The sequence below is a fragment of the Aphis gossypii genome, chromosome 3 (genome assembly GCF_020184175.1).
Source record: "Aphis gossypii isolate Hap1 chromosome 3, ASM2018417v2, whole genome shotgun sequence".
Lineage (NCBI taxonomy): Eukaryota > Metazoa > Arthropoda > Insecta > Hemiptera > Aphididae > Aphis > Aphis gossypii.
The window spans coordinates 27,691,758-27,711,773 of NC_065532.1; the positions used below are offsets into that span (position 1 = coordinate 27,691,758).

At 21.8% G+C, this 20,016-nt stretch overlaps 1 protein-coding gene across 4 annotated transcripts in view; it reads right to left on the reverse strand.

The window, feature by feature from the left end:
- Positions 1-20,016, reverse strand: part of LOC114125969 (cyclic nucleotide-gated cation channel beta-1-like) — a 111,307-nt gene that overhangs the window by 81,023 nt on the left and 10,268 nt on the right. For 3 of the 4 annotated variants that reach the window (XM_050203155.1, XM_050203153.1, XM_050203154.1), the window contains exon 2: positions 12,667-12,803. In XM_050203155.1, coding sequence (XP_050059112.1) covers positions 12,667-12,798 — 132 coding nt within the window. In that variant the 5' untranslated portion in view covers positions 12,799-12,803. Of the gene's footprint in view, positions 1-7,145; positions 7,394-12,666; positions 12,804-20,016 lie in introns of those variants that run through there. The other variant, XM_050203156.1, reaches the window with a different exon arrangement.

Consider the following 20,016-nt stretch of genomic DNA (forward strand, 5'->3'; position numbering starts at 1 on the left):
TATAAATCGCATTAGAAGCCAATATAATTAATGGGGTGGAACGCTTAAACTATACGAAGGTAACTGGGGGCAAGGCCCATCGGTTTTGTAGTAATATATAATATATACAAGTGATTACGTCTTAATAAGGTTTCAAACCAAATTTAGATAATAAACGCATTGCAAGTTTTATGTGTGAACATGAAAAATTTTTCCCTTTAAGTTTGTTTGATAATACCTAATGTATAAAATAAACAAATTATCTAAAATGCCATTTCTAAAAGTTTTATCAAGCTCTAATGATTTTTCATACAAATGTTAAATTCTTATTCTTTATAGTTTATGCTAAAACAAAATATATAATGTATGATCTGGTCTTGATAAATAACCTTTAAGAAATACACATAACAACTTTTAACAAGAAATATTCTGAAAAATTAAGTAAGTATGTATCAAAATAAGTATAATTAATTGACAAATGTCGGAAAACAACAAGAAAATGGCGTCATTAAAAAAGGCTCATTTTCAGTCTTTTGTTGCCACAAAGGCGACAGAAAAAATAATGAAACTTATAAAAACATCCTTTCTGATACTATTTCAGAGTACTTTATTATAATTTTTTTTTGTATATATATATTGTATTTGCACACAATTAAACACAAATTTGATTTTAATTTCATAATTTTCTACATGAAAAAGCATAGTTTAAGAATTGTATAAGTACTTACTAATTTAGATTTTGAAAAATATCTATATAAGTATTTAATATTTAAAAAACCTTTAAAACAAAAGTACGATACTGTTATTAACATTTTAAGTTCTATCCATTATTTGAGTTAAAAATTAAAATTTAATTTTTTGGATTAAAAATACAAATTTTTTTGAATTAATGTCTCAATATACTTATTTTATATGAAAGAGTTCAAATTACACGTTAAATATTTGAACTTAAAATCAAAACAATAAAGAAAAACGATAATTTTAAAATCTTTAGGTATTCATTTATATATATATATACTTCAATAGCAAATCAGAAACAATTTATAAAACTATGATTTATACGATATTTTAGTATTACAGTCTACATATATATAATTAATATAAGCTACTATTTTTAAGTTTTATTAATATTCTATACAATTATTTATTTTTTCATAGAACAGATAAGACGCATGATACGTCTTCAGTGGTTATTAAAAAAATTTATTTTTGGAGACACATTTACCGAAGGATATGATTGAAATTACTCGGAATGACATTGGTTTTTACATAATAAGCACGTCATATGCATTATATAATTAATAATATACGCATTTTATCAAGTAACCAATAAAATATATATATATTCCTACAATGGTCGTGTGTTATATATTTTAAGAATTATAAAACGTGATCAAGAAATTGATGGTACTAATTTTATAAAACATTTATTTCTACTTCCTTAAAATTTCCTAAAACGTTTAACTAGTGTGGGAACACTTAAGTTTGTTTCTCTGATTAAATTTGGTTAACTATGAATCTATGAAAGGTATTATAGGTACTTTCGAATTATGTTCTTCCACTTAATCAGATAATGAGTCTTTATATTTTGTATTTTTTAAATGTGAATTATACTTTCAGAAACGACAAACTATATTTTTTAAATCAACTTTTTTTTAGCTGTTTAAGCTTTTAAATTATTATCTTAAATTGATTGAAACTTTTTATCATTCTTTTATAATCATTGTCACAAACTAAAAAATACTGATTATCCAAAACCATGCATAAATATATACGAGTACCCACTAAAGATAATATTTTTTGTTACTATTTGCAATTAACTATGCTATTTACTATACTAGAATTATTAAACTCTTTATACTCTACAAAATGTATTATATTAAATAATTTATCTGTTCATTAATAATTTTACTCTTAGGCAAAATGCAACGCTAAATTGTAGATGGTTACTTTTAAAGACTAAAGTATTCGCAAGTATCTTTAAAATTATGAAGTACTTATAAGAATTCAACAATCATTATTCAAAACACAACGTTTTGTATAAATACTTTAAACTTTAAACAACCGATAATAAGAAGATCTTACTATGCAATTGCACAATCTTCAGCACCTTTTTTTATTAAGTTATGATTTATAGTTCCATATTTTATATTATTATATGTATATTAACCATAAGATCAATAATAATTATTAATTAATCACAAACATTGTTAATAATAATTTATGTAGTTCTTGTTAAAACTTAAGTATTGGTATAATTTTTATTCTTAGATATTGGGAAAAAATAAATATATGTTAATAAATATTTCGCTATACCCTTATTTGATCCCTCTAAGGTTTTCAATTAAGACGATTTTATAGTTCCTTTGTCAGGAATTTTATAAGCTTCTTGCACTACCAATAAAGTTGAATACAAATTTTAAAGTGACAATTCAAGAAGTAAAAACTAATAAAATTTTTAATGATAATATAATTAATAATAATTATGTTAATTAAAAAATTTTGAACCATTTATTTCTTGATTCTTTTAAAATTTAAAAGTTGGTTATGATTATGATTTAAATATTTACTTCATTTAACATTTAATTTAAAAATATATCTAAAAAATAGTTGAAAACACTAAGTATAAACAGCCTTAACAATTTGTAATTAAGTGTATGAATGACCTTATAATTTTCTAAAATTAAGGTTGTATAGCTGACCCCATTTAATTACAGCAAAGACATGAAACAATAATAATAAGCTTAAATTAGTTAGAAGGTTTCTTTATCACTATATAATATTTTAAAATAACTGTACCTATGTTATTTACCTATATGGAAAATTATTTGTATAATATATAAGTATTACGATTGTAATCATAATTCTATTTTTATACAGTTTGAAGCAAACTAATATATATTTTACGTATATATTTCAACTATTAATATTTAAATTTAAAAGAAATTATTTTAAAAAGTTTTTAAATTTATGAAGAATATTCTACAAAATTAATATTCTTTTCCCTTAATTTTTTAAATAATAAAAAGCTTAAAATGTAAGTATAAAATCTCAATTATTCATTGATGATACTACAACACTTTTCATGGATATTTAAATATATTTTAATAATTTTCGTTTTAGCTTTAAAACATAAAAAAATATTATAATCATATTAAAATATTATTATAATTAAAATTATAATTAAATCTTTTTAGACCTAAAATTTAAATAAAACATATTGCTTACAAAAAATATCAAAAAATATCAAAATGTTAATATAATTATATTTGGGTGTTCTGATTCGTATTAATAAAAAATGTATTAATGACTTTATTTAAAATAAAAAATTTTATAGTCTGCTTTTTGTATATTTTTAATAGATTTTTCATGTTAAATTAATACAGTGGCGTATTTACGGGGGGATTCTCAGGTTCCACCCCCCCCCCCATCCAGAACAAAAAAAAGTTACTTTTAGCTCCCCCCCCCCAAAAAAAAGAAAGAATATTATTGAAAATACGCCACTGAATGAATAAATAAAATTATAAAAGTTATACATACATATTTAATCATTTGGTAATTTAACATTCAAGAGGGGTAATATTACAATGGATATTGTTATATCTTATAACACATATCAACAGGCAATCATAACAATGTTAAATTTAAGAAATACATTTTTAATTTAGGACTTGAGTCGTATATTATACACTATTTCGTTTATTTTAAAACATAGTTTGCTTCTAGTATTTAAAAATAAATATTTAGAAAATAATTGTTTTTTTATTTATTATTTTTTTTTTTAATACTAAAATGAAAAATACCTACAAAATAAAAATAAATATCTATAATTACTATAGTTACTATAAATCTAAAGTTTATTATTGATTATATAAATACTAAATTAAAGGTTATTAGTCTCGTAATAAATTGTTATTTTTTTAATATCCTGTAAACAACGGTTAGAGTAAGCAATTTCACAAAATATATCTTTAAGCGATACAACTTAGTTTTTCCAAAAAATAAATATATTTAAATAAATTATGTAAATTATGTGATTAGTATGGTACTGGGATCAAAAAATAAAAACACAATAATAGTAATAATAATTTTAGTAGTATGCAAAATATACAATATGCATTAAATCGGAGTAGTATAAACTGGTTTAAATGTAGAAAAATAATAATATAATATGTGATATCATGTTTAATGAACTGTATTTTGTGTTATAAGATACATTTTAATATTAGTAAATAATGATGTAGGTATTTATAATACTGAAATTCTTTGATGAACTGTAATAATTATTATTTTTTTATAAAATAACATAAAGATAACCTTAATCTTATTTTTTTACTCTTTTTATTTTGTAACAATAATTTTTAAACCAATATAATTTGTAATTATTAAAAAAACTATTTACAGTATACAAATACAAATTTAATTTATAAGTTATGACCTTATTATTAGTAATATAAGCTGTTTACTAAATATTATTTTATAATAAAAAACAATAAGTTGTCACTATTTTTGTGTCTATTATTTAACGTCAAAAACATTATCTTTATTTTGATACAAAGTTAAATTATTGATATATTATGTGTATGAGTATTAAGTATATTTCGACATGTTGTAGAGAATAAATTTATTAATACTTGAGTATCTATAAAGTCTAAGCGAATACACAATTTAAATTCTATTTAAAATATGCACTTACCTAACAGTATTTAACAATATAACATATAAATTACAATATTAAGATTATGGAGAGGAAATATAGAGAATAAATTTGTCTGAGAAAACTATATACTCTATAACAATACAACGATTAATTGATTAGTTTTTAAAATATATATCGGTACTGAATAAAATTTCAAAATAATTACAACATGATAGTTATTATTTTTGTATTAAAATAATTATAATATTATGTTTATACGTGAAGAAATATTTTCACTGATCCGTCGTCTCCCGTTGGAATAGTCGATTAAGAGGTGGTGTAAGGTGACAACTGGCAATCGTTATACCCACACACTTTCAAAAAAAGATTGTTGATCAAATTCACACATTTTTATACATCATTACAAATATTTCTCACAAAATCATACTATTCAATAGCGTACCTACACACTAATTTGTATTAATAACGTATACATTTATCTAAAATAACTTTATAGTTTAAAATCACGTACCAATTAATTATTTAATTAATAATCACAACATTAAAAAAAATTAATCTTTCAAGATTATCACCGAATTGTTATACTACATGTAATGGTGTTCTAGCAGAATGAGGAATACAACTTTAGTTTAAATATATATTTTTTAATAAAATTAAATTTTGAAAATCAGATAAATATTATACACCTTAGTTTTCAGCAAAATCAATTTTAATTATTTCGTTGTAATTCATATAATAATAGTTCATGTTTGAAACTCTAGAGGTATGCAACTTTAACCAAATTATTCTTTATTTTAACATAATTGAGATATGATGCTAAAATTAAAATACTCAATAAATTTTATTATTGTAAGAACATGTTTAATTAATATAAAATTTAAAATAAATATTGCAAAATTTTTAGAATTGTTATACTATAAAATTAGAAATGTTAATATAGATTGGTACTTAACAATATTAGACAAGCTCATTCATATTTATTGTAATTACTTTTAATTTAAAATAATAAATTATGGTTTATTAAAATTATTGTCATAAAAAATATTGATAATAAAAGTTATTTTTCATATAACTAAAAATGTATACGTTACATTATTTATTCAAGTGTTTTATTTTAATACATTGTTTATAAAGAAAACAGTGGAACGATTACAATTCATAAATAAAAACTAAAGATATAGAGGCATAATAGAGGAATAATAGATATCTACACATTGAGATGTAATATGAATGGGTTGTGATTGATATAGATGTATAGTAATCCGTGTCTTTGCCAAAGAGAGAATAATTATATCCTCCTTCACCCAATATAAATTCCTCGAATCTAAGTGATTGGTCTGGTTAAAACGGTCATTTTTAGAAATTAATGAGACAATAAAAAATAAAAAATTTGAAATTTGAAATTTGAAATATAAACTATACTAGATACTTCAAATTATGCAAATACATGAAATTTCGTTGCATAATTACTAAAAAATAAATTTAGAAAATACTAACTAATAAAAAAAAAAAAAAATACATTATTGAAACTGTGTTCTTATTTTTGATTTTTACGAGTACAAAATTAACAATTTAAAAAAAATAAACCATGATATTTTATTAGGCAATATACAAATATTTAATTTATTCAATTTATTTACATGTTGTTATAAAACACCATATAATTAATCTATTATTAGAAATAAGTAGTATAAAAGTTTTTAATATACATTTACATTTTTAATTTTTAAAGAAACAGAATAAAAAATTAATTCAATGATCAAAGTTAAAAACAATAAATCAGTTTCTTGCAAATAATAACATGCTTTACTAATCATTCAAGTTAAAATATGTTTAGTCAGAATTATAATAACCAAAAAAATGTCTTATAGAAAATTAAAACATAAAATATAAAAAATAAACACCCCTTCCTTGACTTTTAATATTGCATATAATATTATTATTATTATTACCTAATAAAAATTATAAAAATTATACAAAAAAATTTATTTTTGTTAACGTATACTTATAGTTTTAAAAATTCTAATAATAGTTCGTGGTTTTTAAAAATTTTTTTTTTCTGACAAATATCAACCCACCGAATGTTCCTATAACGAAATTAAAAACAATTTTCTATAATTTAATATTCTATTCACAGAACTAACAATTTGTTTACTATTTTATATGCATGTATATTATGTTTATACTCAGAATTCGTTATAGCCACTATTAATATAATGGAAGAATAAATACATCCTTAAAAATAATACGTATTCATTTTAATAGAACATATTAATATTTTGACTAAAATTGCAATTTCTCCCATTCAATCTCCCGCCAAAATGAAAACACTACAAGTACAAGTTTAAAACACAAGCTTGTAAATTACGTGATTAAAAATTTATTGTTTATTGAAAATAAAAACACTAAACTTTATAGGTAAGACATGAGTAATATAGCAAAAATTGTTTAAGACCTAGTGTTTTTATTTTATTTTTAAATATGTTATCTTGTCATTATATCTTACCCATTTTTTATTTTGTTTCCCATGTGGTAGTAAGAAAATTACAGCTTAAAATTCGAAATAAAAGAAAAATAATTTTACAACGAAAACACATAATGGTTGTAATAATAGTATTAGAAAGATATTTAGAAAAACTATATTACGAAACAATATTTAGTGTCGTATAAAACTATTTAATACGGTGAAACGCACTTTACTAGCAACCGCACTGTAATGACACATGGGGTTGAGTGACACAAACCCACTGTGATACTGATAGAATACAAACAGCTTTGTTAGATGGCCGCTAGGCCGCAGTGGTTGTTAAATACCTCCCATTCCATTTTGGACTCCTTGACGGTGACTAGTGAAGATTGCTTAATTATATCGTATAGTCAAAACGATAAATATACAAGGGATGAAAATTATTATTTTTAAAGGACCGTATGACTATAAAAATGGTATATTGACTTGTAATAATATAATATATATACAGTGATAAAATTATGCTTAAAAAAGAAAGTTAGAGAAAATTAATATACCACCACACATTTTTACTTTACACCTATTGAACTCAATAAACCATATCAATTTTTAGATCCAAAACAAATTTGTATTTTAAAATATTTATGACTATGATAATCAATACAAAAATTTATGCCAAAAATATTAAAAAAAAAAGTATAATAAGAAAAACGAATCCATTGTTAATGATATACATTTAATCTGTTTAGGTACAATGAACATCTTCTCCACATCAGTGGTTAAAGTTATCTTATCCAAAAAAGGTCTGAATATTGAAAGCAAAAATACATAATGTACACAATATCCAAGAGGTTTAGCTAATGTGCATATTAACCGGATAATGTCAACATTAGCCGACATCTGACATTCTTATTATAAAGAATACAAATTTTTTAACAGTGAAAATAGTATATGTTTCTTACAAATAATAATATTCTATATAATTCTAAAATAACTTTTAATTGAAAGAAAATATTATTTATCGTTGAATATCTAATAATAACTATATAAAAAATGTATTATTAATATACACGTATAAAAAATAGGCATAGGTGTGTTCTAAATTTATAACCATAGATATAATAAAGAAATATATAGGAATATAGCCATATAGGCCACCGCAATTACATTTTTTATGGTTGGAGTTTAAAAAGCTAAGATAGATGATAATAATTATGGTAAAGTAATTGGAGTAAATAATTTACCTTAATTGATCATCACTCCAATTATAGAGACTCACTTACATTTAGTATAGGTGACTTATTCATTTCATCGTTATCGACTAGGTATTGTAGTATGGTAATAACTCGTAATAGTTAAGGTATCAAATGCAATTTTATAATAATCATAATATAGTAGATAATGATATGAAATATTAAAAATAAAAATCATAATTAAACGTATTTACTAATAAAGTAATTAAATCTACAAGTTAGTCGCTCACAATATTATTTTGAGTGTCTCTAAACCATAAATCTTGAGAATGAAAAACAAAATAATATAAAAATTTTTGAGTTAATAATAATCTTGAAAGTAAAACCAACCAACCAGTGTGTTGTTAATCTGAAACGGAACCGATGTAACCTACTAAAGATAATTTATTATATTCTTTTCTGACACACTTATATACGTGTACATAAGTCATATGGGTCTTAATTTTGAAGAACCATGCGAAGTAACACCAATAGTAAATTCAATATAATATTTAGCTAAAAGATATCCATAACTTGAGTTACGGTAATACAATATGTAGATTTATTGCAAAATAAATTAGGTATATGCTCAGCAGATTCATTTTAGTTATTATATTATTGTAGTTAACTTATATAGGTACTTTGTTCAATGTGGATAAGGTGTATGAATAAGTGATAAAATATAAATATGGTTCACCCCCGAACAATGTCTTTATCTACAGTTAGTATTAATGTTTACTAAAATAATGATCATTTTTTAAACGTCTTCTATTTCTATATTTCACTATTTAATGATCTGCAATTTTTAAAGTATTAAATTTTTATTTTAGACTATTAGTTAATTTAAAATTCATAATAAATAGTTAATAATTATACGTATTATAAAATGTATGATTTAATTTCTACAAACGATAATAATTTTCTAATATGAACTTAGAATATATAATAGTTAAATTTATAGATGTATCATGTGTGTAGATTACGGAATGTCTTATTCTAAAACCCAAAAAAATGAAATTTTCATGATATTTTGGTCATCAACAATCTTATTTACTATTATTATGAAGTTTGAGCAACACTAAAGATAGATTGAAAAGGAAATGTGAATCAAGGCTCAAGAGACATTTTTATTGCAACATACTTGAGTAACAGTAGATTAAAACAATAAACTATTAGTTTTAAACAATATATTATACACCGATATAGAAAATCCAAATAAAGAGCGAGAAAAACAAAGTGAGCTCAAAATAGACCAAATATTACCAATCTATCAATATAATTCATGAAGTATCCAAAAATATTGTCAATAAATAAGTACAATTATTAATGTCCGAAAGGTAAAAAGTTAGTCATTGCTTAAGGTACGAAAGAAAAATAAATTATAAATAACTATATGTACGACAGTGGCGAACCCAGGGGGTGGGTCCGGACCCCCTCCTTGGCTCATGACATAGTGTTTATTTTTATTTTATACTTTTAAAGTTACCCAGAAAACAGAAAAACAATATATAATAAATAAAAAATTTTCTTGGATTCTTTTAAATAAATCCTGGTTGCGCCATTGATGTACGATAATATGTAAAATTAAAACATATTATACAACTATGTAATTGAAATATTAGACCATATAAATTGCATACATTTTTAGATTAAGTACCTTTTAAAATATATGACTAAAAACAAACGGGCGTTTTTTAAAATAGACACAATAAAAGTAAACGATTTGCATATTGATCGGTGGTTATTAATCCTGAAACCGTTGAGAAATGTGTGAGAATGTTTCTAAGCTATTTTAAAAATAGTATATAACTGTTTGGTATATTATACATTACAAAATTAATAAAACTTATAAAATATAATTACAACTCAGAGTACAGAATTATATTTTAATTATATTATCCAAGAATATACACATAGGCATTTGTACATAAATTATATATATATATATTTATATAATATACATTATACAATATACATGTATATTATATATATATATTGTGTATGTATGTGTAAATAAATATATGTATTATATATGATGTATTGCTCAAAATTTAATACCAAAATATTTTGCATTAAGTACGCAATAAATAATAAATATAAATATACGGGACATTTTGTTGACATCAAAAATATAAATTATCTAGAATATTTATCAGTTTTTAATAAGTTGGATAACGTTAGTAAGTAATATCATCATAATATCATCTTAAAATGGAACAAAATAACAAACTAATATTGTAGAGATAAGTTTTGTTTTTTTTTTTAATTTACCATAATTAATATTTTTATGTACATGTAAACTATATTGATTATAGATATTAATATTATAAACTATTAATAACTGACTATCTATATACAAATAAGTACTTCTTTAATATTTGTAAAATTAAGTATTCCTAAAATTATTTTAAACAAAAAAATAATTTTTCACAAATTGTAGGCTATTTAATTATTGAATTTTAGATTTTGGAGTGGTGGAACAAGGCTATTATTTATTACCTGGAATGTATTTCTTATATATAATACATAGCATACTAGATCATAAAAATTAGAATTTGAGGATATTGGATATTATTTATTTTGTTATAATTCAAAAAGTAATTATAATAATAATTATCTAAGCAATTTAAAATTACGATAATAAATGCTAATAAATAAAACATTAGTAATTATAGATATATGTAATAATGTGTAGGTAAAATAATATCAAAAATATCTTAACCAACGTTTTATTAAATAATGAATTTTTAATACTTTTGAATATATTTATTTCATTCAATTTTGTTTTTGTTTTATTAACTACTATAAATTTATATATCATCTGCACAAAATATATTTAGTAACAATAAGTTTTTTTTTTTTTTAATCAAAGATTATAAATTAAAACAGTCCTTTTTTAAGATTTTTAAATTCAAAGTGAATCAGGAATGTACTAATTTTATAATATTTTTATTATTAACACTATTTTATTGATGAAACGCATTAGAATATATTATTTTCAATTATAAAATATTATGCTTGTTATTTATATTATACTTCTTGATCTACATTGTCTACGTTAATCAAGTTATTTATATCATACAAACAAATAACTGGATAAATCAAAAAATATTTAATAATTTATTTTATTTTTGCAATTTACTTAAAGTAATTATTAAATCAAAGCAAAATTTATCTAATATAGTATAATGTCTACATTCTACAGGTATCTTTTCAAAGTTTAAGAAAACTTTTATTACATATTTATATAAGTAAATATATTTAATTAAAAAATAAAAAGTTAAAATTATGTGGTCACGTCTGTTCGTATTTCAATCATTTGCATTTGCAGTTTGCCGCATTTGTCTTATATGACACTATTTTATAATAGCTTAATATAACTATTTTTCTTTCGCAAAATTAATTCTTTAATTTTTTTTTCTTTTATTATTAATTCTTTTAGCAGTGATACTAAGTACAATTACTGTTTCACCGATCATAGATTCATTTATGTGTATTGGTTTTAAAATTATAATTAGTCAGGAACTAACTTTTTACGCTTTTCTTTTTAAGTAATGTTTAAACACAAAATACAAAATAACTGAAATATTGCTTAGGATGGGATACTTATACAATTGTATTTTAATTTTAATATTTTTTAGTATATTATATTAATATTGATTTACAATTTATAAGATTTACAAGTCATAACCATAAATGTTGATTTTATATTAATAATGTTCAAAAACCAAAAAAAAAAATGTTATTATTTCCCATAAAATAATAATTTACAACTGTACGATTATTCTTAAACTATTCATTTGATAGAGGTTTAAATAATATATGGTTAAATAATTAATAGTTAAAAATAATAGTATGTTAAAAAAAAATTAATTTTCAATTTAACATAAAAAGTGTAAAATGTAGGTAAAATATAAAAAATTATTTCAATAAATTTATTATAAATTTACTATAGGTAAAAATTAGAACAATAACGTTTTATATTGAATCTTTTGTACTATCAACGATTATGCTTAGTATGTTTTTATAGCGTTGGTAGAAACAAATCATTATGAACTGTTAAATTTAATTTCATATTTGTATTGATGGACCATTATGAACTGGCTTTTTTATAAACATTAATTAAACTTAACTTCGATCCATTAGTACATTATAAAATTAAACTACTATATTTATTCACTATAAACCTGTCTTTATAATAATATACAATTTTTTTTTTCAATTTAACAACTTAGGATTATCGAATATTATCATAATAATCTTACACATCTGTTTAAAACTAAAATCTAAATGCATATTAATATATTAAAAAACATGAAGAAACTTACCGTTGGAGATTGCGAATTTATACTTGGTACAACAGGACAATGCGTTGTAACGTAGTTGAGCTGATTTTGATATTTTAATATTTTTTTCTGAGCTGACGAGTGAGCTCGAAACGAGGTAACGCTGAGTTTCATGATGACTGTATAACATAAGATATACAAAAACAAATAAATAAAATAATATAAAATAAAACACAATATACAATTTAAAAATATTACATAATATAAGATCTATACAACGAATTATGATGTCCAATGAAGTAAATATTGAAAAATTTATATTTTAATTTAATTTCCAATAAAGACATATTTTTTAAAAATAATAATTTATCTAAATCTAACCTACAGTAATCTAACATAACATTATTTAATGTTTAAAATATTAATCAACCTAATATTATACTAGATCTCATGAAAAATATATTTTCATCGACATGTTTTTAGATTTAACATCAACATATTAAAAATGAACATTATAGATCTTTTTTAATTAGTATATTCTTTACGTATAAAAATGTTATCTGTTATTTAAAAACGAATTTTTTATTATTTGTATTGGTGACATATTAATTTCCATTAAGTATTCAAATATTTTTCATAGTAATTAAGTTTATTTTATAAAAAATAGGTTAACGATTGTATACGAAGATAAAAATGGTAAAATTGTGAAATGGTGAAACACCTTTTTAAATAACTATATACCTATTACCTATTAAACATTTTTTAATATTGACTAAATCTCTAATCATCTCAATTATAATACTCATTCCTTTGTACTAAAAAATTGATATAATATTATAGTAAATACAATCAATTAAATATAATAATTTATAACTTATTTGTTAATATAATATTACAAATACATATTATTTCATAGCGATACAAAAAAATAATAATAATAATAATAATATTATTATTATCAATTACATTAGTAGATTTTTATTTTATTTATGACCCAAATTTAATGAGGAGAGCATTAATTCTGCTATATTCAACACAATAGGCGCAATATTTTTCCCTTACTCACAGAGACGAAAGTTTTTATTTCTCTTCTAGCTAGTTCTTGTGGATTTTCAGTCGGTCCAGCTATTAAGAAATTACGACAATCTAGGTGGATGGATAATAGGCGGCTATCAAATATCTTATACAACTCCGCTCTACACTAAAGACATAGTAATGATAACCACCAACCCATTTTATCTCGAACAAGATTCTATTTGAGAAATATACTGTCTAACTTATCTGCTGGTATTTCTCAATACGCTTTACAAATGATTGGTTTATCGTAAATCATTGAAATCCAACATATAGACACTAAAAGATAAAATATATTGCATGTGTAAATCGTTAAAATCCAGTAAATTGGCAAACACACTTAATTTAACGAAATGAGAAAAAAATCAAAACTATATAGGATTTAATATTGTTTTAAATGGATAAATATTTTTAGTTTAGTAATTTTCTTATTTTTATATATGTATGCCTATTAAATCATTTGTTTATTTTATAATATTAATGATTTCATTATCATTAACATAAATAGTTTATTTTCTTATACATCTCCCACTTGTTATTGTGATATTTTGTTAGAAATAATACAAGTAGGAAGAAAAAAAAATTTCCAAAGATTTTCTTCAAATATTAGAACAAACAAAAACAATAGAATTATAAGCTGGGATATAATATATTTAGCTATTTATAAAAATAAACTTGATCAAGTAAGTAACGCTTTGTTTATAAAGCTTTTCTAATTTAATTGGAAATTTATCAACTGGTATATATATTGGATTCATATCAATAAAGACTAATTATGAAAATCTATTTTTGTCATTTTAAAATATGTCCATTATATAATATATTATTATAAATAAAATATCTTGATATTTAAGTCATTTTTGTTAGGTATATTATATTTAATTAATATTTTAGTAGTACCTATACAAATACTGAGTAGATACAGGAGTTAAACAGAGGTAATATTAGCAACAACTGTATATTAAATTATGAACATAACATTATCTTAATTATAATGTTTTATATTTAATTTTTCTAAAAAGTAACTAGTACCTAATAATGTGGAAACAACACAAACATACTATTTTCAATACATCGATAACGTATGTATTTTAATGAAGTGGTACTTTAGGTACTGTACCTATCCAATTTATCTATGAGTATTAATTTATAACTTATTTTCTTATTTGGCATATTATATCATTTTTATAATAGTAAAACATTGAAAATATAACAAATTTAAATGATTGCTATATCTGTTTCTATCATACATACTCTGTAGGATATGTATAAATTTTCATAATTAATACATCAGTTGAGAATCACATTTATATTTCCCCCCCTTCAAGATTTTCTTATTAATTTTATTTTATTATCTTAATCTATAAAAAAAAATAACTCATCGTTAATAATAATTCGTTATTAGGTACTATTTTATTGAAGATAAAATTATATTGGATAAAATAGATTATTCTATAATTATATAAAGCTCACTATTATTTTTTTTTCAATTAATTCTATAAAAACTTGCAAATAATGTATCATGACCTCCTAGTTATTCAAGCAGCAAGTTATGAATAAAAATAGCATTTGATTAGATTTGAGGTCAACGTAATTCGTCGAGTTAATATCTAGTAAATGTTTGCCTAGGAAACTACTTGTCATTCTATCGATACGAATTAATGTTAATTTTAAAAATGGAAGTATAAAAATAATAAATAGAAAGTAATTACTATAAATAATAAGTAATATATAAGTAATTCATACTAAGACCATAAAATAATCAAGTATAATTTGTTTTATAGAAATTTTATAGGCTGATTTAAATTTAGACGAAATTACATATTAAAACTATTAATAACAATTTCCATTAATTTATCAGAGTTCAGAAATATTATATGTGGGAACATAAAACTTTTACCAAAAGTATTATATTTTATAAGTTTATACAATAATATTTTCAAATGCAGTGTTTTCGCCAAAAAATAAATCAACCTTCTGTAATACTAATTATTATCATCATAGAGTAAAACTAATATTTTACCTAATACTTAATAGCAATATCAAAAAAACTACATTAAATAGATACACCTACTTAGTGATATAGGTTGATCACTCGTCTGATGATATATCTTTGAATTTAACACATCCATCACACTAACTCACTCGAACCAACCGTAGAGAAATATTCACATGCCTTTTTTTTTTTTTTTAATTTTTTTATCTTTAAAATCTGTTTATACTTTTAAATTAAATAATGATAGATATAACAAAATATTAACCTAATTTTTCTACAAACAATTTGTCGAAGAAAAAAAATCCTATATTATTGAATTATTATTTCTATTTATCTATTACAGTTATATCATAATTAAATATTTTATAATAGTACTAATAATACTAAATAATTTAAGAACATCGAACTTACTAAAATTAATATAGAAAGGTAAATGAGTCTGTTGACATATTATTTTAGTAGTTTTCATAGCCCCCAGAGCTAGGTTTATGTACCGCAGGTGCCACGTATTATTGAATTACATGAAAACTAGGTACATAAATTCTCTCACTTACACAGTGACCGACATTTAATGTTGCATGATACATTCAATTATACGGGCATTAAATTAGACTTCATATTATAGAAATCGAAATTGAATGATGTCATTGAAGTGCGTTTAAAGTTGTAACCTCGTTTAAAATATTTCATCAATAATATAATATACGGAATTATATTTTTAATGTGATCAGAGAATAAATATCTCAGAAAATATTTACAACTTTTGTATTTCATCAAACAATCATAGAATAACTTTATAGTATAAGTGATTAAAAGTTGAAAAAATAAAGTAAAGCAGCAAATTACAAAAAAATATTATCACTTCGTAATACAGGCTGACAAACCGATTCCGCTCAGAATCATTTTTCGTTTACAATAATACATCAATGAAAATTTAAAATATGTTTAATATTTTAACCCTCTCGACAACTTATATATAAAATATTTTAAATGCATATGTATAGGTACAATTGATTTTTATAAGTATCTGAAGTTCAAATTTTAATCAAATTCGTCAGAATCACAAAAATGTGCAAACTCTTGACTCTTGACTCTTGTTCGAGTTGAAAATTAATAAAATGCACAATGTTTCTAAGTAAAGCTTGAAAAATTGATACAAAGTTCCTTATAAATGTTATAAGTATTTCATTTTGAAACCAAAAAAACTAAAAACTATAAAAACATATTTTTTTATAAACGTTTAAGTTTAAATTTTGATAAAATTACATATTAGATTATGAATAACGTTATTCATTATTTGCCGTAGATCAAAAATATAACACGGGGTTTACACGTGTACTATTATATTTTATACACTTAATGATATTTATAAAAACAATATTTTTGGAAAAAATTAATTCAACCTTCTATGTTAATAATTTTAAAATAAATTCCTTTACCTATTAGTAATGTCAAAAAATATAGCTTGAAATAAACTTAATGCTACGAGCTGATAGACTGACTTTTCTCAGAATCGTTTTTTATATGTTTACAATGATATATCATTGAATTCAAATTTAACACATCCATCACAGTGACACCTACCGTAGAGCAGAGCGGTACCCACTTTCCTGTCTTTTTTTTATTAAAGCCTTACTATTACTATTATTATTTAATATTTATAGGTTTTTTTTAAATTTGTGTTAAATGGTTTGTGAATTTTTAGTCAGGTGTTCGTTCGTAATACTATCAGCATTATTCTATAAAATACAATAATGCGTACTATTATACAGAAATACAAAATAGCAACTTATATCATCGTTTAGTTTTAAACTTGTAAATTTCTTCAATACTATTTGATTCTATAAAATTGAAAAATTGTCGATATTCAACTTTCCAGTCAAATAATGTTTTATACTGTATGTTATTTTATATTTACCTAATGTAGTTCATACTTTATAGTCAATAGACGATGTAATTTATTTTAATAGTTTTTATTCGTAAATAAAAGCACTGTTCAAATAAATTGTTTATACTTTTACTGTATACAAATTTCAATATAGGTACCTATTTTAAAGCCAAAATATGAAGTTTGTTTAGAACCCAGAAATATTCATTTATTTATTCTAAGTATACAGTGTTAATATGCCAAGATAGTGATCGTAACAAATAACACGAAAATTAAAAAGCAAATACTGAAAAAATACGGAAAATGTTACCTTTTTGAGAGGCATTAAATAGACACAAGGAGTCATCTATTGTAGCAAATAGCGCTAAACATATAAGAGTAAAATATTTTTTTTACTTTTTTATCTGATAAAAAATTTAAAAAACCAAAATAACTCGATGTATTATCATGTGTCTATATCATGTTGTCATAATATGTCTCGATGTTTATTGTCTCTATTTTACAAACATAGGTACATCAAATTTTCCGCTTCGTAAATGAATTTATCCATTATCAAACTACTGATAAATAATAATATCATTAAATATCTCATAGAATTGTATTGATTTTTTTTTCTTTATGATTTTTAAATGAATTATAACAATGAAAAATATAATAATTTTATAAAGCTCAAAATAACACATTTCAAAATTAAAATTAAAATTTACAAAATTTCGTAATAGTAATTCAAAAAACAATACAATATACATTTACTATTACTTATAAGTTTACTCCCACAAATAAGAAAATATTTTCAGAGATATTTTCTAAGTATGCAAAATCATGTAAAATAAACTTCATAAAAAAAATGTATCAAATAGGTAGCAACTAATTTACACAAATTTGAATAAAAAAAAAAATTACCTAAATAAGCTTTATAATATTTTTTTAAATTTTATATCTATTAATATGTTGTAGGTATGACATATTGACAGTAGAATAAAATACTGAAATTCATAATTGTTTCACCAAATATTTATTGATAACAATGATAACGGTTATATATATTTATATTCACTCTAAAATTTGTAAAATAGAAGTTTGTGTTAAGATTTTACAATATATTGAATTAAAATTAATCCCTTTTATTTTGAATGGCAATTGATAAGGAAAATCATTAAACTCACAACCCCAATTACAACGAAATACTTGATTAAAATATGTTTAAAAATATAATATACTAGCCAATATTATTATATATAAATATATATACGAGTATATATTTTTAATATTATATTATTAATTTTTATTTAGTTTTAACTAAACAAAATTATTATTATTTTTTTCATAATAATAATATTATCTTGGATTCGTGTAAGTAAGAATAGAAATTAATGCCACAGAGGAAATAATTGAGTATAGTATTATATATAGTACAGATTCACAATTAATTACTGATGGAAATGAACTAGGTATAACTGTCTGAAATCAAAATATATACCTACTTTATGATTTCAAAATTATAAAACATAATTTAAACAACTTAGAATATTTTTTTGTCATAACTTATAAATAATCTTAATAGTTTTAATTCGTCTTAACTATATATTATAAATTTAATAAATAAATTAGTAAACACGATTTTTAAACGATATTTATTTACTACAAATTAGAATATTTAAGTATTGAAAGTACTAAGTTCATTTAAAAACGGAAGGAAAATATTTTGCCATGTACGTCATTAATCGATGGTTTGGTACAACAGCATGTATCATATGGATGACACTTTTTGTATTTATAAGATGTTATGGAGATCAATAAAATGACGGTGTTTGCAATGCACGTCATACATCATTAATTATTCTGACCCGAATGGCGAATACTGTGTTAAAACTAAAACGGTAAAAATTTCTGCTTTTAATCAGTAATTTAAAAAATCCATAATCTTACATGTGAAAACTGATAACCTCGCTAAGACACAAATCAAAGATATCAGTAATTTGACTACATTATATTTTAGTTTTGATCAGAATATTATTTAATTGATGTAAATAACATGACAATTTTTGAAATTATTTTTGGAGAAAAATTACTCATTTACAAGTCACAGTAACATTATTTTTAAAACTATGTAGAAGACTTATAAATAAAAATTAAAATAGTTTATTATTTATTATTTCCTAGTTGATTTTATAGTACCTATAGCTAGCAATTTAATACCTATAAATATACATGCAAAATAGAATAGATACACTTTTATAGTATAGCTTCATATTATTGAATAGTAACAATTTTTTTTTTCTTATAACAAAAATAATATACTATCTGTACTCTGTACAGAAAAACATAAAATTATGTACAATAAGCTTTATTGTACTTTTCCTTGAATGTATTATATATATTTGGTACAGGACTTAAATATGTTATACTCATTGGCCAAAAGTGTATGTACCTG